Below are 25874 nucleotides of genomic sequence, written 5' to 3' on the forward strand. Positions count from 1 at the left end.
GATCGCATTATTAAATTATCCCCTAAATGTAGTTCTCCTAGAAATTCAGGTAAAAGCTGTAAATTCGGAGCCCAAGATCACTCGTATCATGACTTGAAACGGGGACATTTGGGGCAATGATGTAATAATAGCCGGCAGGATAGGCTGAAATTTTGGAATGTTCCTCGGCTGAAGGCCATAACTAGGCCATAATGCTATACATCCAGGCACTTTATATATTTCAATGGCGACCTATTGAGGCAGCCCCACAAGTGACCTCTGTGGGAAAAGCAGGATGTAGAATTTCCCACGAGACAGAGCACAACTCCCGAAATTATAAAACGCACGAAGTTGTAGCAACTGATGTTAGCATCTAAATTTATCGAGTGCGAGGTCGATGAAGGTTTTCTACGATCTCGTTGTGCCAATACCGCCTGCTCATTTCCATAAGGAAGCCAAAGTAGTGTTGCTTAACATGACCTACCCATTCCCGATTGCAGCCAACCAGCCATTCTTCGTGGCCTTCATCACGTGATAATAGCAAACGGCCCGGCTTCTAGAAAATCAGGTGTCATCCGTACAGATGTCGCATGATATTTTGGCCTCTATTCTGTATTCTGATAGAGGACCCTTTCATTGTATTGAAATCGTTTAAAATATGTACAAAATAGATTGCTCATTAATCCGCGCCTTTCTCTGTATGCCCGGTTAGGGCTGGTTTTGAGGTTGTCGGCGAATTAAGTTTTTCCGAGCAGCACCCGAGTTTCGGGTTTCCAAGAAAGGAAATTCGGACCACCGTCCATAGATATATTTTTAAGATGTGTTGGGTAAACGGTTTATATCTGATGAGCCTTTTCGATATACCATGGAGTGGGCGTCTCGAGGTTGGCCAATAGACCAAATTAGCCCTCATTATCTGATTTTATAATTATTTGGACTTCGTTTTCCCTCTAACGGAGGGGAAATTTGATTCTATCTAAGAGGTAAGGATGTGCTTTCTGCATCATTTGATACCGCGGCCAGATACTAGCTGGGGTTTGATGGATGAAACATTGATGTTGCCTAACAATATCAACTATCCGTAATTTCCATTCACCTCTGACATACTGCAACTCGATATTACTTCCGAGGTCTGCTATGCAAATACCAACCGGCTGTCACTTTGTCTTATTGTGCCTCCCGCTAGCACACGTGGTGCATGGCCATTGCTAGAAATTGGCAGGATTTTTCTGCTGTTTGTGATTGCAACATATCAAGTCCCTTTTCGAATAATATTACCTTTGAAAGGTGCCCTAGGACGTGGAGTATCGTCCTCGGAGGTTTTATCTGCCGCTCACCAGACATATGCATGCCCAGCGATTGAACGCCCCGCTTCATATTTTATATGATGTCTTTGCTAATATCTAATTCATAGGAAATCGATGCTGAGAGTACCGAGCGGCAAAGTCAACCGTGGCGCTGTCCAAGCTAACGGCTCGTACAGGGGGGCCTGACTCCCTCTGTGGATCGCATATATTTGGCAGGTCTTCTTCGCTGTCAACAAGCTGCTGAAGTCTGCTAGTCCTGGTGCTCACGTGCTGAACATTTGCTCACATTCCTGGCAGTCCCTTCATTGTTTACCTGAGCCGCGAACCCCCTTTAATATTCACGCTAAGGGCCACACCATTCCGAATTTGTGTGGCACGTGGTTTCTGAGGGATCTCTCCGCAAGGAGAACTCACAACAGCCATATCGCGAGATTATAGAACTGTTTTAAAGCACTTTCGAAACCTTCTGATCCTGAGCGCCGCCAGCCCGCCTTTCTGTCAAAAAGGGGATTACCATATGGAGCTCTTTTCATAGATTCAGGTGGTATGCAATTCCCGTCCTGAAAAGTTCCAATTCTTCTTTCATCTGGACAGCATCGAAGCTCGAGAAAACAGAATCATTCATATCAAGATACTCCCTTCTCTCCATACCCATCGCTCTCCGTCGAATCATCTCCATTTGAGTTTCTTGAGGTGACACGTAAGTGGACAGCTCTCCTCGCTACTTTGGTTTTCCCACAATGTCTCTTTCTTCTCTATCCCTTCATTTCTTTTGATTCGGCTTCCTTTTTCCTTTTCCCATTTTGCTTATATCGACGCATCGCTGGCATAGCTCAACAAGCTACTTGCAATAACCTACCTTTTTTTCCTTGTTCCTCGGGGACTTTTGACTTGTTGCCATAATTGCTTCAACCCCTTCCTCAAGTCGCTTCCTCTCTTCCCCCAAAGGCTCCCGCATCCCCTGCACTTATTATTAATTGCAATGGAGCATCCAGGAATCTTTCGGCGCAATGCCATTTCTCGGTTTGCTTTATTCATCGCACTGTTCATGAACTGTAACCTAACATTTGACTTCCTTAGAGCCCGAGCCCGTCCGGCCTCGACAAGTGAATCCATTCAACAACGTAGGTATACCCTATAGCGCTTAGTGTATCTTTTGCTTTTATTTTTATTTTTCTTTTTATTTTTTTTAACGTGTTGTTGAACTAGGCATTGGCGAAGGTCTTCCTTCTCACCCCGAGTATCCGTATGAGGAGTACAATCCTTTCTCTTCGGAGTCAGATATCAAGGATTGTTCTGTTGAGGAAAAAGGTTTCCGCCATTTTCACAGTGCAGCTCAACCAGGTAAGCACATTGATGTAGATTGAACTATCAAGTTAAATTGTTTGTTATGTTAAAAAGTCATTTTCCTGGCTGACACTTATAATTAATTAGGAGTCTCATTTTCTGTTGATGTGGATAGGATCCCTTTAAGGTATTATTACCAAAACCTGAATTGTTATACTATTTGCTGATCAGTTTTGCACACCCAGAAGACAAGGGAGTGACAAACCACATATAAGCCTTCCTCAGGCATATCAAAGTTCGAAACATCAAAGCAGTGTCGGAACACATGATCTTTGTGTTCCAGCTGCAGCAGACTATACACGAGAAACTGTTAAGCTAGCAGAGCGGTGTGCCCAAGAAGCTCTCGCTGCATTCCACGAAGGGCAGGGCCACGCAGAGCCGAGTCGATCTCAATTTTTACAAGGCACTGGAGCCCAATTTGATGGCGACGATAGCCTCCCCTCCCAGCAACTAGGTCAGAGCCGTAACCAGTATACACCTTCATTATACTCTGAATCTGAGCTTATTGGTACCGATTGCCTTGCAAATCCAGCCGGGCAGCGAGTTGGCCCCTATCGAAGCGCGTGCGAGTGCTGCCGTACACCCCGTCTTCACGAACAGGATTCGGATTTAGACTTTATCCGACAGCCTCCACGACCCCTTCATTCTCCTGTGATAAGTTTACAGCCACCTAATCTTCAGGTTGAAAAACTTCGCTCTCGGAAAACTAGTCCCCCGAGGGTTGGCCCACCAAGCCGACAGCTCACAAAATTCCCTCATCCACACCAGTTCGACACTTCCAGTAATCGGGCGCAATTTGACCCGCTCAATTTCTTCCCTTCTGCTGCTAATTCTCACGGTAAACTCGAACTTCCAGGTCGAGCTCCTGGGCTACGCCGGGTTACTGAGCCTGCTGGTAAGCCTAAAGACGACATTCCACAGATTGTTGTCGAGCCTTCAGGTTCCCACCGACGGAGCGTTACTCAGCCCTGTATTGCTCTCGATAACGCAGTCGTTTTCAACGGACGCGAAGGTAGCCTTGTTCTTCCAGCGGAAGTCGACGCGCCAGCCTCCCACCCTCAGCACGTACCGACATCCTCTGTAACTTCGAAACATCGAAAGAGGAGCATCCACCGGCTGGCGGAGTCATTCAAGAAGCTCTTTCTGCCTCGAAGTACACCTGAGACTCCCGATATTCGTGCAAAGCATTTGAATTCAAAGTCAGGTTCAGATAGGCAAAAACCCAGCCTTCCAAACAGGTTCTTTAGACGTAATTCCCAGCATCAACAACAGCTGCTAGGAAACGCGCGTATACCAAGAACAGAACAACCACCTCTTCCAAAAATGGATCGTTCAAGGTTTCTGGATCCATCGTTGGCCATGATGGCACTGACAAAACAGAAATCAGAAGCGATGCGACTTGCTCGAGAACAGGGTGCAGCCGTCACTGAGATGTGCCGACGCGCAAAAACTGAAGTTCCTCCATATACGTTCGAAGAGCTGATTGGAAAAGGGTCATATGGTAGAGTGTATAAAGGGTATATCCCCTTGTGATAGTTTGTTATATTATTAGTTCTTTTCTATACTGACACAATTCATAGGCGTCAGCTGTCATCCCAGAAGTTGGTTGCAATAAAGGTAATGGATATAGACACACTCGATTATAAGGCCATGAGGGATTTGAAAGATGAGTCCATTAAGGACTTTATTCACGAAACCAAAGTCTTGCAGCAAGTCAAAGATGCGGGAGCAAAGAATATCAACATGCTCATTGAGGCCGTCTCCATCCACTCACAATTATGGCTTATTTGCGAGTATTGTCCAGGTGGCAGTGTTAAGACTCTGGTAAGATTCCCACTGTAATTTTCGCTTTAGCTAGGTGACTGGAGAGCGGGCATTTTTATGATACCAGTTTTAGACGTGGTATCGTGAGATTCATGTCTCCCAGGCTGCTTTGATCCCTTTGGATCGTGACATTCCGCCCACCTTTTCTGGGGTTACTGGAACTGACGAGTTTGATTGTCGTAGATGAGAGCAACTGGGGATAAGCTCGATGAGAAGTTTATTATACCTATTGCAAGGGAGCTAGCTGAGGGCTTAAAAGCCATTCATGATGCCGGGATTATTCACCGTGATGTGAAAGGTAAGTTTCTTTTGGTTTCCCAGGGCGATGAAAGAATCACTACAAAGAGATGCGATGACAAATTGTTGAGACGATACTTTGTGTGAAGAGTGCGACGAAAGGTTTAATGAAGTACTCAGAGGCCATGAGGATGTAGCAAAACTTCCTTTTCTGCACAGCTCCTTCAAACCTATGTGGCCAACTCTGTGACTGGATTATGCAGTTCCTAATGGCGGTCGCATGATCATCTGTGAATGAAAGGGGCTAACTAAGCTTGCTTTCACAGCTGCGAATGTTCTTATCCATGAAGAAGGAAGACTCGAGATCTGTGACTTTGGGGTAGCTGGAGTGCTCCAAACCAAGCTTGATAAACGATCGACATGGATTGGCACCCCTCACTGGATGCCGCCAGAAATGTTTCCAAATAGAGCTGTGGAGCCCCACCAGTATGGAAGCGAAGTGAGTGTTTATTATTATTGAAATTTACTCAGTGCGTGAATGAACGAAGCTGAACATCTTGTAGGTTGATGTCTGGGCGTACGGATGCACACTGTTTGAATGTGCAACAGGAAATCCCCCCAACGCGACTTTACGTGAGCGAATGCAAATTGGTCGCCAGCTGAATCGGTTCGCTCCAAAGCTTGAGGGCGACACCTATTCTGAGAACTTGCGATCACTTGTATCGTACTCACTTACCTCTGATCCCAAGACACGCCCCTCAATGAAAGACATTTTAGAACATGAATATATTGTGGGGTCAAGCGATACACATCCGACAGCTATTCTCAGCGAGTTGGTCCGAATATATTACCAGTGGTCGCAACGAGGCGGACAGCGGATCTCTCTATTTAATCCCGGTGGTGCGTTAGCTGCCGAAATGCCGGATCCCGCTAGCACGCTAGAAAATGAAGACTGGAATTTTAGCACCACTGCCGGCTTCGAGAAGCGTCACTCAATACTAGACTTGGATGAACTATCCGCTTCGTTAGCTGCTCTGGATGAGGCTCTTACTCCTACAGCCGCTCCGCGTGCTTTTGGTCAGCCCTCTGAAATGACTCCAGACGAGAAGGCCAATTTTGACGAACGCGTCAAACGAGGAGCCGCAGCGATGGAAGGCCTATTTAACGAGTCAAAGCCAGACTACAAGTATGAAACCAAGAATGATTTTGTACCAGTGCAGAAGCAGCGGCGTTCCTCGGATTTGCCTCTTCGAACCGATACTGATAGATCATCGGTCACATCAACTTTCATCGACATTAACCTTGGGGACTATGAATCTGCACATTATGCAGCTGGCTCCGCTTCGAACAATCCTCCGTTTCAACTAGCAGACCCCGATACCATTCGAGCAAATCGCTCTAGCGCTCGTCTTTTCCGCAATTCATCAAGTTCCAGCAGTGCATCTCAAGAATTCCAACCTCGTGGTCCGCGTCCACCTACAATGGAATGGACCTTTGAATCGGCGACACGTATAACTGATGAACCCGAGACTATGACCCAAGGAAATCTTGATGATCGCTCTGCATCTGAAGATGGAACATTCAAATCAGATAAGCGCGAAACCATGACCTGGACCTTTCCAATTATGAATGCAGATGAAGGTGCCCCTGGTGACGATCCCGTGGTGGAGGACGGGCCTATTGGGGGTGAAGCTGAAGAGCACATTGACCCCGACACCATTTACCCTTGGAGAGCCGATCTAGAAGGCACGATTAGGGGTCCAAATCAGCCCTTCCCTACCCTTCAGCCACCACCCCTCGGGAGGAGACGTTCTAGCCGGGCTGAATCTCCCGGTGGTTCACGTCCTTCAACCGCTTTATCTGCGCAGTCTGACATGGATCGAGACCCATTTAGGTTTGACGGAGCATCGAGCCCATCTAACCCTGGCACCCCTCATGAAGAGCGCCATACGCCCACTGACCGATTTCCAACCATGCCGCCTTCCAGCTTGTACGAGGACTATGAATCCTCAACGCTCGTAGGGTCGTTTAACGACTATCCAGGCACCAGCTGGAGTCGCGAGACCACGTTGAGGAACGGAACCTCTACGGAGCAAAGACGCCGATCGGTGGTCTCATCTCTGTACTCTACGGATGCCAGACTGGGTGAACCCGTCCTGGAAGCAGATAGGCCATCGTCTCTCTATTTCCCAGAGCCCATGCCTCCTAGTTCCGAATCTCTTACTGAGGGGGGTAGCGAAGACACGGTTTCTGCCGAACTAGACCGTCTGCTCGGGGACCTTATCCAAGGACTGGCTTCCACGAGAGAGGCCTTTGCTGCAGCTGACAATTTAGGAACAGCAAGGGGGGGTTGAGCCGGAGGGGGGCGAAGGCCTCTTAACTCTCTTCATTTACCCTTTTCTCTAGAGCATTTTCTTTTCTTCTTTTTTTTTTCCCCCTTAAAAAGCCGGAGTTTTATGTGGGAACTTTAGGGCTTGCCATGAAGGTTTTAGATACTCATTTTGCGCGTGGAAATTTTGCTGTTAATGGAATGATTAATGACTACTTTCAACCCATTTTCTCCGGCATCCGGAAACCTACAATCCCTGAGATGCGATTTCATTTCATACCCTTAGTAGCCAACGTAGTTATGGAAGAACGGATAGGAAATGTGGCCGTCGGCCTTCGGGGTGTTGCTGGCTGCAACCAGCCTTTAGTCAGCCATTGGCTTCGATGTCAACACACCAATCTCGGCGTCAACCATCGCATCCCTTTAGCAAAACACGCACTTTTTTGACCAAAGACGAGATTGCTAATATATAGACGACCTTTCTTCAAAATTCAGATTAGGTTGAAATGTGGGATGGCGATTCTGGGTCCTTGGAATGAGATCCAACGCTCTTCATCCGAAGTTGACCAGGACCAACCGCAATCGGCTCTGAAAGGGATATATGTTACTCTTCCATATCTGGTGCGCCCAGGTATTTTGCTAGTATGGGAATAATGTCTTTTTGGGTAGGAAAATTATGCTGGCAAGCAAATCATGATATAACCGATATTGAAGCATTGGCCACCCTAAAAGCTGCCTGTGGGAAGCCGGATTCAATGGAAGCTTCGTGACAAGATTTTTGCAGTGAATATGCAAAATGATACTTATCCTTTATATCCTTCACTTATTTCTTAGCAAAGGCCTTGTGATATGGGCTCTCGGCAGTTATCACACAGGCAACATGGCTAATTCCATTGGACCACATTTCCTGACACTTATTTCACTTGTTTTCATCTCCCTCATCTATTTCAGGCCTTTAAAACTGGAAACGATGTTTCTGAGCGCATTATGTTGTTATGAAGGTTTTCATAATTAAAAGGCTCTGGACTGCCTAGCTCCCTGAGAACTATGTCATTATCTCCCTATAGGCCAACCAGCACTGCCTGGTGCATCTCCAAGCCATCAGAGCAATGGAGGCTCGCGCTGCAAGAAATTAAAATACTTCTTCTAAAGCGCCAATACAAGCAGTGTGCTGCACTTTCTCATGACCTGATGGGAAGTCTCGATGAGAACGTATGTAAAAGCCGTAAAACTCCCTCTTCAACCAAGACCGGGCCTGGAACACGAATACTGACTTGCTGACTTGATAACAGCTGCACACTATTCATAGAGCATATCTTCAATACTATGGTGCGGCTTCATATGAAACTTTGGGTCGAGCAGCTCACAATTATTCAAGCAATAAGCTTCTACTCTTGAATTTGGCCAAAGAGGGCTATGTCGCGTGCAAGCTTTCCCTTCAAAATGTGACGAAGGAATTAAAAAAGTCAGATTCAAATTCTGGAAATACCAACAACGCGAATATATATGGAAATTCTGGTCATGAACACAATATCGATGAGGATGAGGACAGAGAAAATGAAGACGATCTCGAGTCAGTCTCTGGATCTTTGAGTGACGCGACTTTAAAGCGCGTCTATGCTGTTTGCTATTTGACGGAACCATGGAGAACTTATGCCAGGTACAAATGTCAAGCTTCTGGAGAAGATATGGGTGAATTTACTACGAAAACTGCAGAAAATGCGTTTACCTTTGATCTGGAGCCACCAGGGAATGATGATATTGAGGCAATTGAAGCAGATGTCGAGTCCGTGTCTGAACTTATGCCGCCACCTCTGCGTGTCCAAAAGACTAGAAGCAAAAGGCCAGGTCTGAGCAATATACCGATCCCTGACAGATCCTTGATTCCGCTACCACTTTTCTCACCTTCTCCATTGTCACCACGCAGGACAGCCGATTCGCAAATCCCCAACCGGACGCCCAAGCCAGCCCCACTAAATGCAATTTCTGCGGATGCAGTTTCTCCGGATGCTAGGTTGAAAAGTCGAACCCCCGTCCCAATTGATTCTATCGATCTCACACCAAATGAGCTTCCGCGTCACCCGCTCCAATTGCACCAGAAACCAAAACTCCAAGCATCAGGACGCATGCTCAACATCTTGACTTCCCTCCCCACCCAGCTCAATACCAACATTTCCAACATCAGCGGTCTCATTTCTGAAGTCACTCAACTTCAATGTATCCACAAAGCCACTAAAAGTAACCGTCTCGCATCATACTGGAGTTTCACGCCTTTTCGTGAGCAAAGTAATGGCGGTGTCCCAACAAATAACCCATTGAGCCGCACCAGTAGTGGGAATCGTAATGTTTCGAACGGGAGTGAAACTAAGCAGGAACGAATCGTTCGCTTGCGATCGGAAGGGTGGAACACGGTGGGCATTAGGGATCCTAAGAGGGGCTGGAAAGGGTCAGAATATTATGAAAGGATTTGCGAAGAGGCATTGGGGGAGTTGTACGGTTGCTAGAATGGTGGTTCGAAAGTAGGGAGAAGAAGATTCGCTGCAGAAATATCGATAATGACATGTATGTTTAGATGATTTTTAGATGGAAATGGGAACGAATGTATGAACCAAATTATTCTCAAAGACACGCTGTAAGTAATCGGACTGTCACATTGCAATCGTTGTCACCCGGACTGATCCCTGGCATATATACAGGCGCATAGATTATAAAGGGGAGACAGATTTCGCATAACACTCTTTGAACTCCTATGTATACCTAGAGAAATAAGCACACCCGAGTTTTCCGCGAAGCATGACTTAGACCAGATTTCGACAGAGATCACATTTTTATTCTAATTTCCACTAGAACACAACAAACATCAACAAGGACATGTGAGGCAACAAGGGTATCAAGTCATATTGCTTTTGGAAAATGAGTGCCCTATTTGTGTTTCTCCTTTTCTGCCCTTTCTAGTGCCTCTTTCTCCACTTTCTCCTTTTGCTCTTGTTGCCTCATCTCGCGGACTTTGGCGAGCACCACTTCACGGAAAATAGCACTCTTTGCAGCTCTGCTAAGGCTTCGCTTCTTGTTGGTGGGCGCAGTCACCGGAGAGGTCTGGTCTCCTGGTCCGCTGTTGGAAGAGGGGGTCGTATTGTCTGGGATAGCGCTAGGAATATCGTCATCGTCTTCTCCCTGCATTTTGAGGGCTTCGATACGGTTGGCCAACTTCACGATCTCGATACCCCGCTTGAGACGAGCCTTGGCCATGTATGCCTTGAGTTCTGGCAACAAGTTGTGGTCAGTAGCGGTCTCTCCCTTCAGCCATCGGTGCTGAAGTGCTTCCGCACTTGTTGCTCGTTTGGTTGGGTCAGTCTGTAGGAGCGTGAGGATAAAGTCCTTGGCATCTTTGGAAACGTCTCTCCAGTATCTTTCATGGAACACGATATGGCCGCTTCGGCATTCGTCGATCAAGTCTTGGAGGTTCTCAGAGCGGAATGGAGAATAACCGCAGAGTAATGTATAAGTGATAACCCCGAGAGACCACATGTCGACGGCTTTTCCATGTCCCTGCTTCAACATCACCTCGGGGGCAGCATAACCGAATGAACCCGCCATATTTGTGAGGACTTCAGATGGACTGTGCAACATTTTTGCAATTCCAAAATCGGCCAAGACGAGCTGTGAATCTTGGGCGCGAGTGAGATAAAGGAGGTTCTCAGGCTTCAAATCTAAGTTCAAAGTTAGTTGACAGGCTTGAAATAGAAACAGAAAGAATTTACCTCGATGGACGATATTGCGCTCATGCAGGTAGTTGACAGCATCCAGCACCTGCAGGATTGTCTGGGAAGCATCCTTCTCCGTGAATTTTCCATAGTCACAGATTCTATCGAACAACTCTCCGCCAGTAGCTAACTGGGTTACGATATAGTATTTATCCTGCATCTCGTCAGCACAACAGTGTGCCAAGGGGATCAGCCGCAGCTCTAAACATACCCTCGATTCAAACCAATCATGGAATCTGACAATGTGGGGATGGTGAAGGCGTTGCAACATATCAAGTTCATCGTAGACCATCTGTTCGTTGCCTTTCACATTCTTCTTGAGAATTATCTTGACGGCTGCCTTTCCATTCGGGCCTTCTGCTTCACGAACAATGCCATATGTTCCAGCGCCTAGCGTCCTACCAAATTTGTACTGTGCTCTGGCGTCCGTAAGCGATAAAGGTTCCATGATTTTTAGTCAACAGGTATTCCGTACTTTTTCTCGTAGCTTTCAGGTTGCCCTTGCAGCTTATTGAGCATAGTTGTGACTGGGAAGTATCAAACTTATATGTTAGCCTTCCGAATCTCGAATATTATTTGGCATTGACAAGCATGACCATGTTTGTTGTGATCAGGTGCATTTCCAAGTTCAGATGACCAATGGGAGCTGGCTTATAAAAGGAATCCATCGGTGTTTAACGGCGCAGGCGTAGTGACTTGAATAGGAAGTCGAGGCATACCATGGACGAGGCAGAATTTGAATGAGATGAAAGATATTTGACTTACAACTCATATTTATTACTGTTTGAAGATCGATCCTCTCAAGCGCTGGGAGAAGAGACTGGTGGCCGTAACTTTTCAAGGGTAGTGCGACGGCGGCTTGGGAGCGCTGGGGCGGGGCAGAAAAACACAATCGAACGGAAGCAAACAGAAAACAGAAAGTGGTTCTTGAATAAGACAAGGTGACCTTGTGGAAAGAAGGGGTCTAAGCGTTCTGTTGACCTCTGCCTTGCGGATCTGCGAGCAGTTAGCCTGTCAACGATTGAGCTTGCAACTGGCGAACTACGCGCTGAGGATCCCCGCGGAGAGATCACCAATTCTGACCAGGCCAAGATTAATGACGGAGTGCACAACGTACCACCAGGGATCAAACCATAGCATTGATTTCTGTGAGCACTGACGGAGAGGTGATGGACGGGTTGGGAAGAGGAAGCGCAGGGAGAGGCTGAACGAGATGTGTTGACTGCGGGGTCCGACGGTCAGCCTTCGTTTCCCAGTGACCTGAGATTCCAGGCAACTTTCGCAGCACCCAGAGGTACCTGAACCATCCCTGGATCGGCCTCAGCCTCCTGGGCGAAAGTGGGGCAGCGCTAGGCACCAGCCACAGCTTGGGTCACCAGCCGCAACAAGCCTCCCGCGGACAAAGAAGCGAGCCTGCAGCAGGAACACCTCCGAGAGGCAAATTGTAGCGCGACAGGGACAAGGTAAATATCCAGGCTGGTGGTATAATGCTGCAACAAAGGTTGGGAACCTTCGGCCAGTTGATTGTTGGAGGTCAGCATTGAGATCGGTGGCAAAATCATCCCGTGTCCTCTGCTCAAGCATCCAATCAATATGCAGAGAGGATTCCCCAACGCGAGTTATAGAGGAATGTCCAAGTGGATAATGTACTCCATACGGAGCAAAAAGGGTACCGAGTCAGCCAAAGCATGCCAGAAGATTTATCAAAATCCAATGGCGCTCCCATTGTAATGTTGCGTTTGCTTACCCCCAGAATGTGGTGCAAGGTTGAACAACATTGATGCATTATAAGCATGTGGAGGCAATATCCTTATCTCACATATTTAATACAGAAAACTCCATGCATTATTGCAGAGATGGGCTATTCCATCTACAAAGCACTCGGTATTCAATCCTTGTGTTTCTTCGTCACCGTCTTGACTGCAAAAAAGCCATTCCACCAAAACTAACGCACCATGTTGAATCTCAGCTCAACCAGCTAGCTAGCTAGAAGTGGACTAGGGCGGTTCACAAGCCACACACGTGAGATCCTTCGCCATCGTCATCGGCCCTGCGCTTGCCGGCCGCCCTGCGTAGGCACCCACTGATCATAAGACGATGCCTGGTTATTCTTTGCCCGGAGCTGTGAATTGATTGTTGTTTCTCTTTGGCTGGAGTGGACTGACTGATCAATGAACCCAAGAGGTGTAGCTTACCAAATCAGGCTCACCCACCTTGTGCTCTGCAATGAGTCACTGTTAATCAAAAGTGCTTTTATTCACTAACTCTGAAAGCTTCTGCTGGGTTTCTACACTTTTATTATTCTCTCTCCTCTGTGTACAACCTGTATCCTGTATCATTTTCCATTTTTATCAACATGTTCGCGAACAAGCGTCTGGGAAAGGTAAACTTGCAAGTCACAGCTATGCGCCGGTTGGCGGGGCTAACACTGGAATATAGGAACTGCTCAAGGTACTACTGTTCCTGAAACCTCGCTGCTGATGATGCCGCCTTCTCATGGTTGCTGAGGTCCTTCTCTAACAACATGCAACTCCGCAGATGCAATCCTCCCTTCCACCTGGAATATCCATAGTGAACGCAGACAACTTCCACGAGTGGGAAATGGATATCCAAGTTCTTGATTCTAATCCTCTCTACCAAAACGACACATACCGCCTCCATTTCACATTTACCAAAAACTACCCCATAGGTTCGCTCCGAAACCCTCTTCTTCCAATATTCCAAGATGAATAAATACTCATTATAGGCTTTGATCACAGAGGCTCCCGAAGTCATATTCATCTCCCTTCCTCAGTCATCGCCGACGCCCCGTCGCATCCCCATCCATCCCCATGTCTACAGCAATGGAATCATATGTCTTGACCTCCTCGGCCCCACAGGCTGGACCCCCGTACAAACGGTAGAAAGCGTCTGCATGAGCATCCAGAGCATGCTCACAGGAAATACCAGGAACGAAAGACCACCTGATGATGGGGATTTCCCTCCTGGGTCCCGCCCAAGGCCAAGGGACCTTTTATTTGAATATGACGACGACGGAGTTTGAATAAATGCATACGAATCAAGAGGGAAAATAATCTGCCTCCGGCCTTTTGTTATTCACGGATTGCGCGCGGTTTGGATAGAGGCCTTGTGCCATTTGGCTCTACAACCCTTGGGCAATGGAAATGCGAGGGAAGTTTGTCTCCTACGTATCCTTGCTACAGATGACTCTTATGTGCTTTTTTGTGGCTGCTGAGGTTGTCGTTCTTGCCTTTTATTTAAGGCTGGACACTGACGATTCTTATGATTGATGAAATTTTGATACGACCATTGTTTTCACGTAGAGTCTATCACAAGAAGTCAGACCGACTTTTCCTTTTTTTCTTTCCCCCCCTTGCACGGGAGATGACTGGGTTCACGCTAGCACTCCAGGTCTAATGAACTACAATTCACACCAAGATAATGGCCTTGCATAGAAATGGAAGAAAGGAACATATATTGTAACAGACAGCTAGGAAAAGGGTACATGCAAAGTAGTAGGAGTAGGTAATGTAAAACAATTCGTCCCCATCTAGCCACTCGTGCCCTCGAGTAATGTTTAGCGAAGAATAGCTGGCTATGCACTAGATCGAATTGGTAGCAAATACTTTTCACTTATGCAAGTAGGTTATCTGTCAACCTCTCCAAACACAAGATCCATGGTACCTAGAAAACGAACGGATTAGTGTTTTGAATCTTTTGTAACGGCTACCCTACATCGAGTGAAGGCTTACCAATAATAGCGACGGCGTCAGCTAAGAGATGACCTCGAGAAATCTGATCGAAGCATCCGAGATGGGCGAATCCCGGAGCACGGATCTTACATCTATAAGGTCTCTCACTTCCATCGCTGACAATGTACACACCCATTTCACCCTTGGGAGCTTCAATGGCAGAATATGTCTCTCCAGGAGGAACTGCGTAACCCTTTGTAAAGAGCAAGAAGTGGTGAATCAAAGCTTCCATATTCTCCTTCATGGCGGCACGGGGAGGTGGGTTAATCTTGTAGTCTTCCACTCGAACTGGGCCGGCTGGCATTTTGTTCAAGCACTGGTGGATGATTCGAAGCGATTGCCGGAATTCCTCCATACGGCAAAGATATCGGTCGTAGCAATCTCCATTGACTCCGACAGGCACATCAAACTCGACCTGGTCGTAGGCGTCATATGGCTGCGACTTACGAATGTCCCATGGCACACCGGAGCCTCGCAACATGACACCTGTGAAGCCGAAATTGAGGGCATCTGCGGCTGAGACGACACCGATCCCTTGGGTTCTGGCTTTCCAAATTCTGTTGTCTGTGAGAAGTTCTTCGGTTTCGTCGATGCGGTCACCAAATTGAGTAGCCCATTGATAGATATCGTCGAGGAGGCCGAGAGGGATATCTTGATGAACGCCTCCGGGTCGAACATATGCAGCATGGAGACGAGCGCCGGAAACTCTTTCGTAAAATTCCTAAAGACAAGTCAACATTGGTCCTGGCATACGGGCAAGGGGCAAAGGCTGATGGTACCATCAATTTTTCTCGTTCCTCGAAACCCCACAAGAATGGTGTTAAAGCGCCAACGTCCATAGCGTGGGACAAAACGGACATCAGGTGGTTAAGAATTCTAGTAATCTCGCCGAACAATGTTCTAATCCACTTTGCTCTCTCCGGGATCTCGATATTTAACAATTTCTCCACAGCTAACGAGTAGCATTGTTCATTGGTCATCATGGAAACGTAGTCCAGGCGATCGAAGTATGGAAGGGCTTGCAGATATGTCTTATACTCGATCAACTTCTCGGTTCCACGGTGTAAAAGTCCGACGTGCGGGTCAGCGCGAACAATCTCTTCGCCATTGAGTTCCAAAATCAATCGCAACACACCGTGGGCGGCGGGATGTTGTGGCCCAAAGTTGACTGTATAGTGACGGATCTTTCGGTTATGGCCAGCATCGGATTCCAGGCCGGATGCCTCGCCAACTGCGGTCGGCGAATGGGGTCGGAAATCGGGGCCGGTTGGAATGAGTCTGGTTGCTTGATATGCGGATTCATCGTACTGTCGGGCGGCGGAAGAATTGGAGAAGAGTCTGGGGGCTGCGAGGCGGGCCGCTGTGTTTGGTATGGAACTCGAGACACAAAGTCTCTTGGGCGCATGTCGCGCCAGGAATGTGAGAGTTGAGGCCATGGTGCGCGAGCAGAAGTTCCAGCACAATCCCGGATAAGTGTGCCTCAAACCTCTATGCAATTGACGGGAAATCTGCGGCGAGCAGAAGGAATTGAATCTGCGGCTGTCGTCACTTTCTTTCCCCAAAAGCGAGCCGAGATGGATGTCGATTTGGACCAATCACGTGACTGCATTGTCAGTGACCGATTCCGGGCGATGTGATTGGCCACAAAGCTGAAGCTAGGAGAAAGATATACTATACTATATTGGGACTAGTGCAGCCTATGCTATCGGTCGGTCTGGTTGGCGGAAGATCTCGAAATCTTTCACCGCGGGAGCTAGCGGTCAAACTTATATCTCTTTCAGTCGGCGCAGAGTGGCTTCTCCCCGCGGTACCATAAAGCAAGGAAGCCATGGCGCCCCGTATAGCTTCGGCGGAAGAGGTTCGCAAAAGAAAGGTACTTTCCCCAGCTGCGTTAACGAGTTTATGGTTCTTGCTGAATATCATAGATCATTGGTATCAACCCAGAAACGGTCACGCATATCTCCGCCACAGACTTCCCGGGACATTGGCCAGGAGAAGACCATTCTTGGTCTGTGAATAAGTTTAAAGAAGTAAATTTGACCCCCCGCGCATTCTCCGGCTTCATGCTTATTTATATTCATCCTTTCTAGAACTTTCAAGTCACTTTCCACAAGAATGACTCTTTCGAGGCTACCTTTTCCCTAATCGGAGTCGATGCTGCCGTTGCGAATGCTTTTCGACGTATCCTTATTGCCGAAATCCCCTCTCTTGCCATCGAGTTCGTTTTCATTCACAACAATACCTCTGTGCTACATGATGAAGTTCTCTCCCACCGGCTAGGCCTCGTTCCGTTGAAGGGTTCTCTTGAGGGTATCAATTGGATGAGCTGGTTTAGAATGCCCAAAGAAGGAGAACCTGATTCTGGTAGCCCGGCCAGTGATTCTAACACTATCGTTCTAAAACTCAACGTGGAGTGCACAAAGAACCAAAACGCACGTCCCGACGAGGACGATCCTACGAAACTCTATAATAATGCACACGTCTACGCCAAGGACATTGTTTTCGAGCCCGTGGGCCGTCAGGCTGCAATTTTTTCGGGACCGCACGGAGTGATTCAACCCGCATATCCGGACATTCTGCTCGCAAAGCTACGGCCGGGACAGAAGATTGATATTGAGATGCATTGTATTAAGGGAATCGGGCAGGATCATGCCAAATTCTCTCCGGTAGCGACAGCATCGTATAGACTCCTTCCAGATATCCAAATCACGCGCCCAATACTCGGAAACGATGCTGTTAACTTTGCAAACTGTTTCCCGAAGGGAGTTATTGGGATCGAGCAGGTGACGGCGGAAGACGCAGCGCAAGCGGGGAGCGGATACGAAGGACAAGAAGGAGAAAAGAAAGCTGTGGTTGTGGATCCTTTCAAAGACACTGTTAGCAGAGAGTGTTTGCGTCACGAGGAGTTCAAAGGCAAGGTTAAGCTTGGCCGCGTCCGGGATCATTTCATTTTCAATATTGAGAGCGTGGGACAGTTTAACAGCGATCTGCTCTTCCTTGAGAGCGTCAAGGTCCTAAAACTCAAGTGCGCGAGATTGAAGCGGAATGTTGCCGCGTTGGCTGACATGACTAACACGCAACTAGCATAGACGTGCTAGTATGTTGGGTTTGCGATCATCTTGCATTTAGGCGTTCGTTTATAAAAGGAACCTGATTTTTTCTTGCGTTGCGATGATAAACTTGGGAGTTATTGCGGGAAATACATATCTGGGCTGTATATATGTAATTTTAGGATTTTCTGTTGATGAAAAACACTGATATCGTCCAGGCTGCGTCATTGTTGCATGGTCAAGATCTCGCGTTTGAGATTCAGTGATTAAATACAAGCTTAAATCGGAAATCGATGGTGAACGCCGGGTCACTAACAGCCACTTCTTCCCCATCTACGACTAGTTCTGTCAGCTTGCGCTTCAGGTTGGGCCGTGTCTGTTCCTCTAACTGTGGCGGAAATCGCTGATACAGCGTCTTCTCTTCAGATCGCAAACTGGGAGACTTGAGCTGGGCTTCTGCTCGGTCGCCCAGCGAGTCAACAAAGTCTTGGAGGGTTGCTTCGGGACTAACGGTTATCTTCTTGGCCAAATTCCCACAAACAGGACAATCTGGTTTCTGTTCCGAGGCAAAGGTATACGTGTAAACACCCTCTTCTCCGGCGTACATCATGTAGTTCTCCAAAAACGGATTGCATGAGGTTGCGATTTTGAGTGCTTCAGATGTACATGCAGCTGCAATCACGGCGTTTGTGGAAGCTATGGCGGGGATGATATTCTTCACGACACCCTGAGTCATCGAGAATGTCACCCCTGGGATAGAAAACTGTTTGGCACGTTCCACCGCAGTCTGATAGATCCAACTGACGTGCTCCAAGTCATCGCCGTCGAACTCTTCTCCCTTGCGCTTCTCGCCCCAGGCGATTTGGTGCGCCCATTCAATACAGTGCTGAGGCTGGCGGGGAATAGTTGCAATCGTGCACAAAGGGATTGCAGGCCGTGGTGCATGCATGTCAAGCTGGCACTCGATACAAGATGTGAGAGTTGGCAGTATCACTCTCGCCTGCCCTTTGAATCCTGCATACGAGTTAGTTCGGGGTGGACTGTATATCGGAAGAGCATGGCTCATTAGAACACCAGTGAAAGGTGCTAGAACGTACCCTCTGTGCCACCGTCGATAAGTGGCTTCAAGCTCTCGGGGTTCTCCGGGTCCACCATTCCCACAAGGGTAGAATTAATCCACCGTCGCGCTTCGATGCTATCAAGGCCACAGACAACGATCTTGAACTGCATGTAGTAATCCTCATCCTTGTCTTGAATCTTTCCGACATAGGGTGTGATTCTCACCCCCTTTACTCTCTTCTGGACAAAGGCAGCTGCAACTTCAGCCTTTGGCTTCCCGACATCATCTTGGCGGAAAAGAAATTGTCGGTTTAAGTTGGAGATATCGATTGTATCTGGATGCTCATCTGTTAGGAGGATCTCCCCAAGGTGCCAGACCACAGCCACTTACCCATGTCAATCACATGGATGTCTTTGAAGCCCGATAAGGCCAAATTCTTGAGAATCTCACATCCGAGCCCTCCAGCACCTCTGAATGCATTTAATCAACGGAGCAGCATCGATATAGATCAAGGTTACTTACATCACCCTAATCCAGCGATGAGTTCATGGTAACAACCAAAAAGACAATTTCCATATACATACAGGACTTTTGAAGATGCTACAGCAGACATGGTCTCGGGTCCAGGAACCCAATCGTCGTCACTGAAGGGGCCTGACCGAGTAAGAATTCTGTGGAGATGCTTCCTACATCAACATCAGACGCGTTTAGCTGGCAAGTGGGTCAAGGGAGGCCTCAAGAAATCCACAAACCATCTGCTTTGCTCAAAACTGGTGGGCTGGCAGCCCCCCCAGGAAGCCATTTTCTTCAAAGACTTGGTAATGTGGTTTAATATATTAGGATGTTAATGTGCTGGGTGGGAATCTTAAGGCGGGGATAATTCCTTGGGATGTTTTAAGTAGGGGAGGATGGGAAATCTAACTACTTCACGAAATGGTCTGTGTCAGTAGCTTGCTCCCTCCAAGCGCCAGAAACGTAGTTAACTAAGTAGTTGGCGCCTCGTGGTCTCGCTTTAGTCAGACAGGCTTCAAATGCACAAATCACTTTTGAGCAAGGATCCATCGGCAAGAGATAGTCACATTTTGCAGCTAACACAATAACTTTTCCCCAAAGACCGCGTTTAATCGATCCGAAGACCGCCATATTAGTCATCCTGTACTTAACTAGTCGTCCTAACTACTGTCAAAGTTCGACATTAATCCATATCGTCTGCCTACGACTGTCCTACTTGCTTTCTTGAACAATACCATCGAATACTTTGTCACAATATCCGGTCAGTCAGTATTTGATACCCGACCATGGTAGGGTTCCTGCCATGGAGAATCTCTTAACAGCCGTCAAGACTGTAAGCATCGGAAACCGTGACGAGGGCAATGGCCTGTCCGAAGTGATACCCAAAGGTTCCGTCCGTTCATCCGGTGAACAGCCCAGCGGAGAAGGGAAGTGCATCGTCAACACATCTCAGCAAGCTCTCCACCTTCTTGGTTCAGGGCCGTCGGATTCTCAGTTTCGCGCCGTCTTGAATTTTCTTGACCCAGCCAATACCCCTACAAGCGGATTTGATATAACGGAGCCAGGGCCATCCACTATTTCCATCTTGAACGGCCTAATTACTCTTGCGATCAATGATCGCTGGGCAAATATTGAGAGAGAGTATCGATCATCTCCCAAGTCCAAAAGGGCTAAGACTACTCGCACAATAGTGCTGAGGTGCTTGACCAGCGTAAGCGGGATTGGAGCTTTGATTGCCAATCTTCGTTCAAATCTCGACCAATTTCAGGTTCAAAAACGAGGAGATAGTCTATCCAGGCAGATACTGCTCCGTGACACCCTTTCTGCCCTCTCATACGTCCTGCGGGCACCAAATTTGCTATTAAACGTCTATCAAAAGATTGCAAACATTTCTTCTCCTGCTAAGAAAAGGTCTGCTTGGTCACAATTCATTGTATTTCTCTCTTCGGGGAGGGCATTGTCTACCGCAGGTGAAACGTTCGCGACTCTAAAAGATGTCGGAATCCCTAAATCAATACGATGGCTTGGAGAGGGCAAAACCTACGCTTCGTGGCTTGGCCGTTGTATCGTGTCCATGGCTTTAGGTTTAACAGATGAGGACTCGGAAGGATGGAACAATCTCGCGAAGTTTACCCAGCGAGCTTTAAGCCTCGGGTATCAGAGTGAGTAATTCCTCCCAACGCCACCTTTTCTTTTCACGACTTATCATCTACATAGACGATCTTTTAAATGAAATATATTCCGGCCTATTACTTCATCCTGGCATCTCAGCAAGACCTTTTGGAACCCTAATAGGGCTCCTGGAGCAACATTCCCAGAAACGGGTTTTCGAATGCATAATCCATGACCTAGAGACGAAATATTTCCTAGATATTACGGGCCCTGCTTCCACTCCATTGCATGAGACCGAGACGCGCTCTGCTATTCGAGGCGTTTCGGCAGTAGTATCCTTGATTTTAAACCTACTGCCCTCTCTGTCCTCTCACGTTATTGATTGTCTGATTAAAGCCGTTGGCGGTAATATCAAGGGAGCCAATATGCGCCGTGCTCTCCTTGTAATATATGCAAATCGAACAGGTATGATTTTCTAGTTCCAGGTCCTGACAGCTATCTAACTCAGTCGCTTAGATATCCTGTCCGAGATATTAAAGAAGGCCATAGCGCTATTTGGAGACGAGCTGTACCTAAAACACGCACCACAGATGATCCAAGAAGGTGAGTAATTAAAGTACACCACCTTACCAGTTCGTGCTCTAACAATCACATAGCCAATTGCCAAGTGATATTACTTGCTGCCGGGTACCTACACAGGGCTGATGCGGCTGAGTTGGAGAATATAACTAAATCAGGTTCCTATCTTTCTACAATTACCCACAGAATTGGAGCGTCTCTCCCTCGATCTCGATTTCTAGGCATGGTTGTGGGAATGGGTCTTTCAAAATTAACCGATCCTCCTGATAAAGCTTTGAAATTCCAATCGGATGAGATGCAGAGCCAGGATGCTTTGTGGTATCTGAGCCTTACCGAAGTCATGGATGAAGTTGGTGTTCCCACGGAATTGACGACTCTAAAAGCTGTTGGATCCCAGAGTCTATTAAAGCGACATTCATCTCAACAACCGAACACTCCACAGCCCAAATCCACACCCAGCCAAACTAGAGTCGTTGGCATTGAAGAGATATCTGATAAGTCAGAAGAAGAAGGCCTCTATGCATACGAAAAACCTGATTCGGACGCTTCAGATTCAGAAGAGGATCCCACTCTTATTCAGCGTTCAAAGCCTTCTGCTCCAGTGTATGTTCACGGTTAATTTTAACGAGTGTCTATAACGAGCTAACATTAGGTACCAGCTATATCCGTGATCTTGTCTCGGCTCTTAGTGACACAGAAAATCCAGACCGTTACCATTTAGCCATTTCGACCGCACCAGACCTCATTCGTCGCAAAACCGCTTTCGGTACGGAAATTGTTGAAAGTGCCAACGAGCTTGCTTTACAACTTGTTTCCCTACAAGATAAGTATGACATGCCGAAATTTCACGAGCGGCGAATGGAAGGTCTCGTCGCCCTTATTGTTGCCCTTCCGTCCCAAATGGGGCGATGGATGGCGCACACACTTTTTAACGTCGACCTTTCTCTCGCGCATCGGTCATCTGTTTTAATAGCGCTTGGACTAGCTGCCAGAGAACTCGCTGGTTTCGGGGACGCGGATGCAAAGGTCATGGGGCTTGAAAAATCTACCCATACATTTCCTTCGAAAAGATTGCCGGAGCATCTAGAACCAATTTATGACTCATCCAAGGCGTCAATTGAGACCATATCAAAACAAATCTCCCAAAACATCTTAGAGCCCATGGCCCTGACTGCAGCAGATAAGTTAACTGGTCCCAATATTATGAAGCTCCGGCCTCTTTCTTCCTATGCAGAGGAAGAACGACAGAAACGTGGCTTGGAATCAAGACGGAGGCAAAAGTCCGTGCCCAAAGAGCTATATGGGGTTTTATCAGAAGCATTTCTCATGCCATTACTGGGGGAATTCAGTGTGATGATGTATACAATGCGGTAAGCAAAGTTCTCTAGTTCACACCGCAGAGCTTGTCTGACTGGAGTATAGTTCCTTCGGGAATAGTAATCCATTCCTCGAACCACATCTCATTTCTCTTTCTGTGCAAACAATTACCCTTCTCCTGTCAACCATCGGGCCACATACGCCCACCCTCAACTTATCCACAAGCGAAGTGTTTTCGTTTCTCACCACATTGCACAATTTGCCTGTCGCCTCTGATCCCATCGTCCTACCTGCTATCCTATCCCTATTTCTCACCGTTGTGGACGTCAATATTGTATCTGGGAGTACTGCGGAAGAAAGCTTAGCGACTCAATTTGCTACTTCAGTCCTTGAGCTGCGAGAATGGGTCGATGGTGTGTTTGAACGGGCGCCTAAAGAGGATGAAAGGGTGAGAGCCCTAGCAGCAGGGATCATGGTGAAGCTCGAAGAAGTAACGAGAAGATACCAGGGTCGGTTGCTTGGGCTGGATAGCAAGTTTGAATACTGAAATGAATACGACTGATAGCCAAAGACTCCTTTTGATATATCACTGTCGTTGACACAAATAGGCTTTTCTGATAGTGCTCGCCTGCTAAAGGTTCTCCTAAGATGATATCGTAGCCCATAGTGGAAAATCCAGAACAAATCGTAGAAGATGCAAATTTTTACGACTTTTCTATCGCAGCCTCCATCATCTTGGTCCCATTGAGAATTCCCGTCGTACATATCATTATGCGTCTTCTGGCTGCTTCCTGTTGGGCAATGAATCGTAGAGCAGCGATCTCCGTAAAGGTAATTCCACCCAAGAAGAAAATGAAAGCCGTCTTGATACCTCCAGCTCCCGTTAATGTTTGTTTCGCACGAGTGACCTTCTCCTCTGCTTTTTGGACGATATTAAATGTAGATCCACGAGCACTCTTCACAATGTCTTCGAACCCTAACCAGCCCGGAGATGGTGTGCCACCCGATGCAGCCGCTGCCGGCGCGGGAAGATTTTTCGTGAGGGAGAGTATATGAGACTTTTGTAAGATACACTGAATCAGGCGGATACTTAACGGCGCATATCCGCTGTATACGTATGCTATGTCATCCGGGTTTTGCTCATCGACTTCATCGACAATGAGTCGAAGCGCTTTACGTAGATAATTGTAGTTTGTTTTCAGGCCGGATGCTCCACCACCGCCGCCGCCGGTAGGTAGAATCATGGCTGTGGCTGAAGACCGTGATTGAAGTAGCTCCATCTTTTCAAGAGCGTCAAGTGTCAACAAATGTTGGTACCCGTAAGCTTGAAGAATTTGTCTTTTGAAATTATCAAGATCGCGGGGACGAAAACCCCCACAAACGCATGACTCAACGCATAACAGTCGTAGGACGGACGCGATGGGGACGTCCCTAGCAATTAGCTCTTCAATTAGATCATGCTGAGTAGCGGGATCTGCACCAGCTGCTATATTCTGCTGGACTTCAAGGATTCGCCGAAAGACATCAGAGCGAGTTTGGCGCATAATCTCTTCCGCGAGATTTGTATGAATTTTCAAGCTTGTGTGTTCGGCCTGGTAAGCTGGAAGTTTGTTGACGAATTCTCGCAACTCCGATGTTGTTTTGGCGCCATGCCGGCTCTCATAGTCGCTTTCCAGACGCCTTGCAACTTTATGCAGAAGGCCGCCAACAATGGCAAAGTTGGCATCGCGAAGTTGGCTGAAAAGTGGGTCGGACGAATCTACCTGGATTTTGCGTTTCAGCGACTGCTTTGGAGCTGACGATGCACCTGAAGCTGAACCTTGCGATGCCTGGCCCGGAGGACCCACACCAATTATCGTCGAATCGACTTCAGTTTGATTATTGCTAATCCCGAAAAATTCGTCCACGAGGCCCTCGTATGTCAGCTGTGTCATTAATACTGTTGCAAAGTCCACTTCACGGTCGATGATGATCAAATTTTCCATCGTAGAGCTGACCATGAGTCCTCTTCCGAGCCCATCCACTAGACCTGATGACTCTTCTGCGTCTAGTTCCTTTCTCATGCGCAGTAATTGATCTGCTAGCTTTCTCGCATTATCACCTTTTCCAACAATACGTGGAAACAGGCCATGTCTCCTCTGGAATTGCATCAACGCCTTTGCTGAAAGATTTATTGCGCCAGGATTTCGATGCTAGGAATTGTTAGAAGTATTAAAGATATAAATCAAGAATTACATACCAAATATAAATCACTAAAGGATTCTGGGAGCTCTAGAGAAAGTAGATCATTCTCAAGGGGAAAAAAGTACAAGGGGAGTTCGGCAATGTTTACATCTCCAATGATGCCTTCTTCTTCAAGGATCCGATCGGAAACAAGGGTCCTGCGTGGCACCCAGAATATCGAGAATTCGTGTTCGACAGTGTCATTCCGCTGAAGTTTCCGAATCTGAGCTAAAGTTATGATGTCAGCCCATACTGATGGCCATCAAACTGTGGTAGTGTGTAGAGAGAAAACCATAGGGATGGGCAGTTAAAAAAAAATGAAAATTTAAAAAATTAATATAGGGAACTCGACTGACTACGAAGGGTGGAAGTAGGAAACCCACGTAGTCTACTGTTTGTCCCAAATATCTGGTAGATATGATTGAAAGGCATAATGGCAAAGTGTACTGATCGTGGTATTACAAGGCCGATGAATGAAATGCAGGGCGAATGATTCGCTTGACATACATACCAGAAACAAATTGTACGTAGCTCGGCTTCTCCGCATTGACTAGAAAAATAATATTCCGCTGAGATGAATCAACGTTTTCGTGTTCCAGTAGGAATACACGGTCAACTCCGTACTCCTGGAGGACAGAAAATTTGACAAACACTCCAACAGGACCAGCAAGAGCCTTGCTGATTACAAGGTTCTTTTTGCCCCTTACCTAAACGGTATATGAGTAAACAAATACAACTAGAAGAACAAGAGAGTAGACACTTACAGCTTCAAGGAGATCAAGAAGGTCTTTCTTGGATTTCTCCTTGATGTGATCGGCTTCAAGACCCGGATGAGGAGCCATTTTTATCGATTGGCTGCATTGAAGCAGCAAACTAGAAATTCTTCTCTCACGGAGACAAGCACAGCATGATCAAAGGGCCCCATGAATGTAATATACCACCGCTTCAGAGCTGCCAGGCAGCTGTAAAGTGCGACGACTAC

The 25874-nt window shown here is 47.2% G+C and overlaps 9 protein-coding genes across 9 annotated transcripts; 5 read left to right on the plus strand and 4 right to left on the minus strand.

Moving 5' to 3' along the window:
- Nucleotides 1-2268: 2268 nt before the first annotated feature.
- D8B26_003952 (uncharacterized protein) lies at nucleotides 2269-7048 on the plus strand (the record flags this gene model as incomplete). The annotated part of the gene is made up of 9 exons (XM_066124319.1): nucleotides 2269-2309; nucleotides 2367-2410; nucleotides 2496-2630; nucleotides 2721-2760; nucleotides 2819-4150; nucleotides 4214-4457; nucleotides 4641-4755; nucleotides 5021-5193; nucleotides 5258-7048. 9 exons carry the CDS (start codon nucleotides 2269-2271, stop codon nucleotides 7046-7048), a joined length of 3915 nt encoding a protein of 1304 aa, XP_065980399.1.
- Nucleotides 7049-8070: 1022 nt separating this feature from the next.
- On the plus strand, nucleotides 8071-9527 carry D8B26_003953 (uncharacterized protein; the record flags this gene model as incomplete). Its single annotated transcript, XM_003071594.2, has 2 exons — nucleotides 8071-8235; nucleotides 8316-9527. 2 exons carry the CDS (start codon nucleotides 8071-8073, stop codon nucleotides 9525-9527), a joined length of 1377 nt encoding a protein of 458 aa, XP_003071640.2.
- A 122-nt stretch (nucleotides 9528-9649) lies between these two features.
- D8B26_003954 (uncharacterized protein) lies at nucleotides 9650-12437 on the minus strand. Its single transcript, XM_003071593.2, has 6 exons — nucleotides 11905-12437; nucleotides 11553-11783; nucleotides 11263-11314; nucleotides 10999-11206; nucleotides 10785-10941; nucleotides 9650-10733 (listed from the first exon to the last, which is right to left on the minus strand). The coding sequence occupies exons 2-6, from the start codon at nucleotides 11557-11559 to the stop codon at nucleotides 9946-9948; spliced, it is 1212 nt and encodes a 403-aa protein (XP_003071639.1). The 5' UTR covers nucleotides 11560-11783; nucleotides 11905-12437; the 3' UTR covers nucleotides 9650-9945.
- A 344-nt stretch (nucleotides 12438-12781) lies between these two features.
- On the plus strand, nucleotides 12782-14239 carry D8B26_003955 (uncharacterized protein). The gene is made up of 2 exons (XM_066124320.1): nucleotides 12782-13476; nucleotides 13547-14239. The coding sequence occupies exons 1-2, from the start codon at nucleotides 13326-13328 to the stop codon at nucleotides 13828-13830; spliced, it is 435 nt and encodes a 144-aa protein (XP_065980400.1). The 5' UTR covers nucleotides 12782-13325; the 3' UTR covers nucleotides 13831-14239.
- Nucleotides 14240-14242: 3 nt separating this feature from the next.
- Nucleotides 14243-16081, minus strand: NUO49 (NADH:ubiquinone oxidoreductase 49kD subunit). The gene is made up of 3 exons (XM_003071591.2): nucleotides 15319-16081; nucleotides 14540-15260; nucleotides 14243-14471 (listed from the first exon to the last, which is right to left on the minus strand). Exons 1-3 carry the CDS (start codon nucleotides 15973-15975, stop codon nucleotides 14434-14436), a joined length of 1416 nt encoding a protein of 471 aa, XP_003071637.1. The 5' UTR covers nucleotides 15976-16081; the 3' UTR covers nucleotides 14243-14433.
- A 206-nt stretch (nucleotides 16082-16287) lies between these two features.
- RPC40 (DNA-directed RNA polymerase core subunit rpc40) lies at nucleotides 16288-17817 on the plus strand. The gene is made up of 3 exons (XM_003071590.2): nucleotides 16288-16412; nucleotides 16465-16569; nucleotides 16630-17817. The coding sequence occupies exons 1-3, from the start codon at nucleotides 16368-16370 to the stop codon at nucleotides 17626-17628; spliced, it is 1149 nt and encodes a 382-aa protein (XP_003071636.1). The 5' UTR covers nucleotides 16288-16367; the 3' UTR covers nucleotides 17629-17817.
- D8B26_003958 (uncharacterized protein) lies at nucleotides 17801-19558 on the minus strand. Its single transcript, XM_003071589.2, has 6 exons — nucleotides 19402-19558; nucleotides 19234-19335; nucleotides 19172-19177; nucleotides 19040-19119; nucleotides 18687-18983; nucleotides 17801-18603 (listed from the first exon to the last, which is right to left on the minus strand). Exons 1-6 carry the CDS (start codon nucleotides 19449-19451, stop codon nucleotides 17849-17851), a joined length of 1290 nt encoding a protein of 429 aa, XP_003071635.2. The 5' UTR covers nucleotides 19452-19558; the 3' UTR covers nucleotides 17801-17848.
- Nucleotides 19559-19964: 406 nt separating this feature from the next.
- On the plus strand, nucleotides 19965-23529 carry TEL2 (telomere binding protein; the record flags this gene model as incomplete). Its single annotated transcript, XM_066124321.1, has 6 exons — nucleotides 19965-20823; nucleotides 20879-21238; nucleotides 21290-21376; nucleotides 21430-21955; nucleotides 22012-22722; nucleotides 22775-23529. 6 exons carry the CDS (start codon nucleotides 19965-19967, stop codon nucleotides 23214-23216), a joined length of 2985 nt encoding a protein of 994 aa, XP_065980401.1. The 3' UTR covers nucleotides 23217-23529.
- D8B26_003960 (uncharacterized protein) lies at nucleotides 23374-25850 on the minus strand (the record flags this gene model as incomplete). Its single annotated transcript, XM_003071587.2, has 4 exons — nucleotides 25657-25850; nucleotides 25404-25599; nucleotides 24909-25120; nucleotides 23374-24861 (listed from the first exon to the last, which is right to left on the minus strand). The coding sequence occupies exons 1-4, from the start codon at nucleotides 25732-25734 to the stop codon at nucleotides 23374-23376; spliced, it is 1974 nt and encodes a 657-aa protein (XP_003071633.2). The 5' UTR covers nucleotides 25735-25850.
- Nucleotides 25851-25874: the final 24 nt, after the last annotated feature.

This window comes from Coccidioides posadasii, chromosome 2 (genome assembly GCF_018416015.2).
Source record: "Coccidioides posadasii str. Silveira chromosome 2, complete sequence".
Lineage (NCBI taxonomy): Eukaryota > Fungi > Ascomycota > Eurotiomycetes > Onygenales > Onygenaceae > Coccidioides > Coccidioides posadasii.

Bases quoted from the DNA above. Each gene is read 5' to 3' on its own strand.
- NUO49 (XM_003071591.2), bottom strand. From the start codon at position 15,975: ATGGCCTCAACTCTCACATTCCTGGCGCGACATGCGCCCAAGAGACTT. The intron at 15,261-15,318 runs GTACCATCAGCC...ACTTGTCTTTAG, and splicing joins AGGAACGAGAAAAATTGATG to GAATTTTACGAAAGAGTTTC. The intron at 14,472-14,539 runs GTAAGCCTTCAC...TTCGTTTTCTAG, and splicing joins TGACGCCGTCGCTATTATTG to GTACCATGGATCTTGTGTTT.
- D8B26_003954 (XM_003071593.2), bottom strand. The intron at 11,207-11,262 runs GTACGGAATACC...TACGGACGCCAG, and splicing joins CCTGAAAGCTACGAGAAAAA to AGCACAGTACAAATTTGGTA. The intron at 10,734-10,784 runs GTAAATTCTTTC...CTTTGAACTTAG, and splicing joins GCGCAATATCGTCCATCGAG to ATTTGAAGCCTGAGAACCTC.
- D8B26_003958 (XM_003071589.2), bottom strand. From the start codon at position 19,451: ATGGCTTCCTGGGGGGGCTGCCAGCCCACCAGTTTTGAGCAAAGCAGA. The intron at 19,336-19,401 runs GTTTGTGGATTT...ATGTTGATGTAG, and splicing joins AGTTTTGAGCAAAGCAGATG to GAAGCATCTCCACAGAATTC. The intron at 18,984-19,039 runs GTAAGTGGCTGT...ATGAGCATCCAG, and splicing joins CATCCATGTGATTGACATGG to ATACAATCGATATCTCCAAC.
- D8B26_003955 (XM_066124320.1), top strand. From the start codon at position 13,326: ATGCAATCCTCCCTTCCACCTGGAATATCCATAGTGAACGCAGACAAC. The intron at 13,477-13,546 runs GTTCGCTCCGAA...CTTTGATCACAG, and splicing joins TACCAAAAACTACCCCATAG to AGGCTCCCGAAGTCATATTC.
- RPC40 (XM_003071590.2), top strand. From the start codon at position 16,368: ATGGCGCCCCGTATAGCTTCGGCGGAAGAGGTTCGCAAAAGAAAG. The intron at 16,413-16,464 runs GTACTTTCCCCA...TGAATATCATAG, and splicing joins AAGAGGTTCGCAAAAGAAAG to ATCATTGGTATCAACCCAGA. The intron at 16,570-16,629 runs GTAAATTTGACC...CATCCTTTCTAG, and splicing joins CTGTGAATAAGTTTAAAGAA to AACTTTCAAGTCACTTTCCA.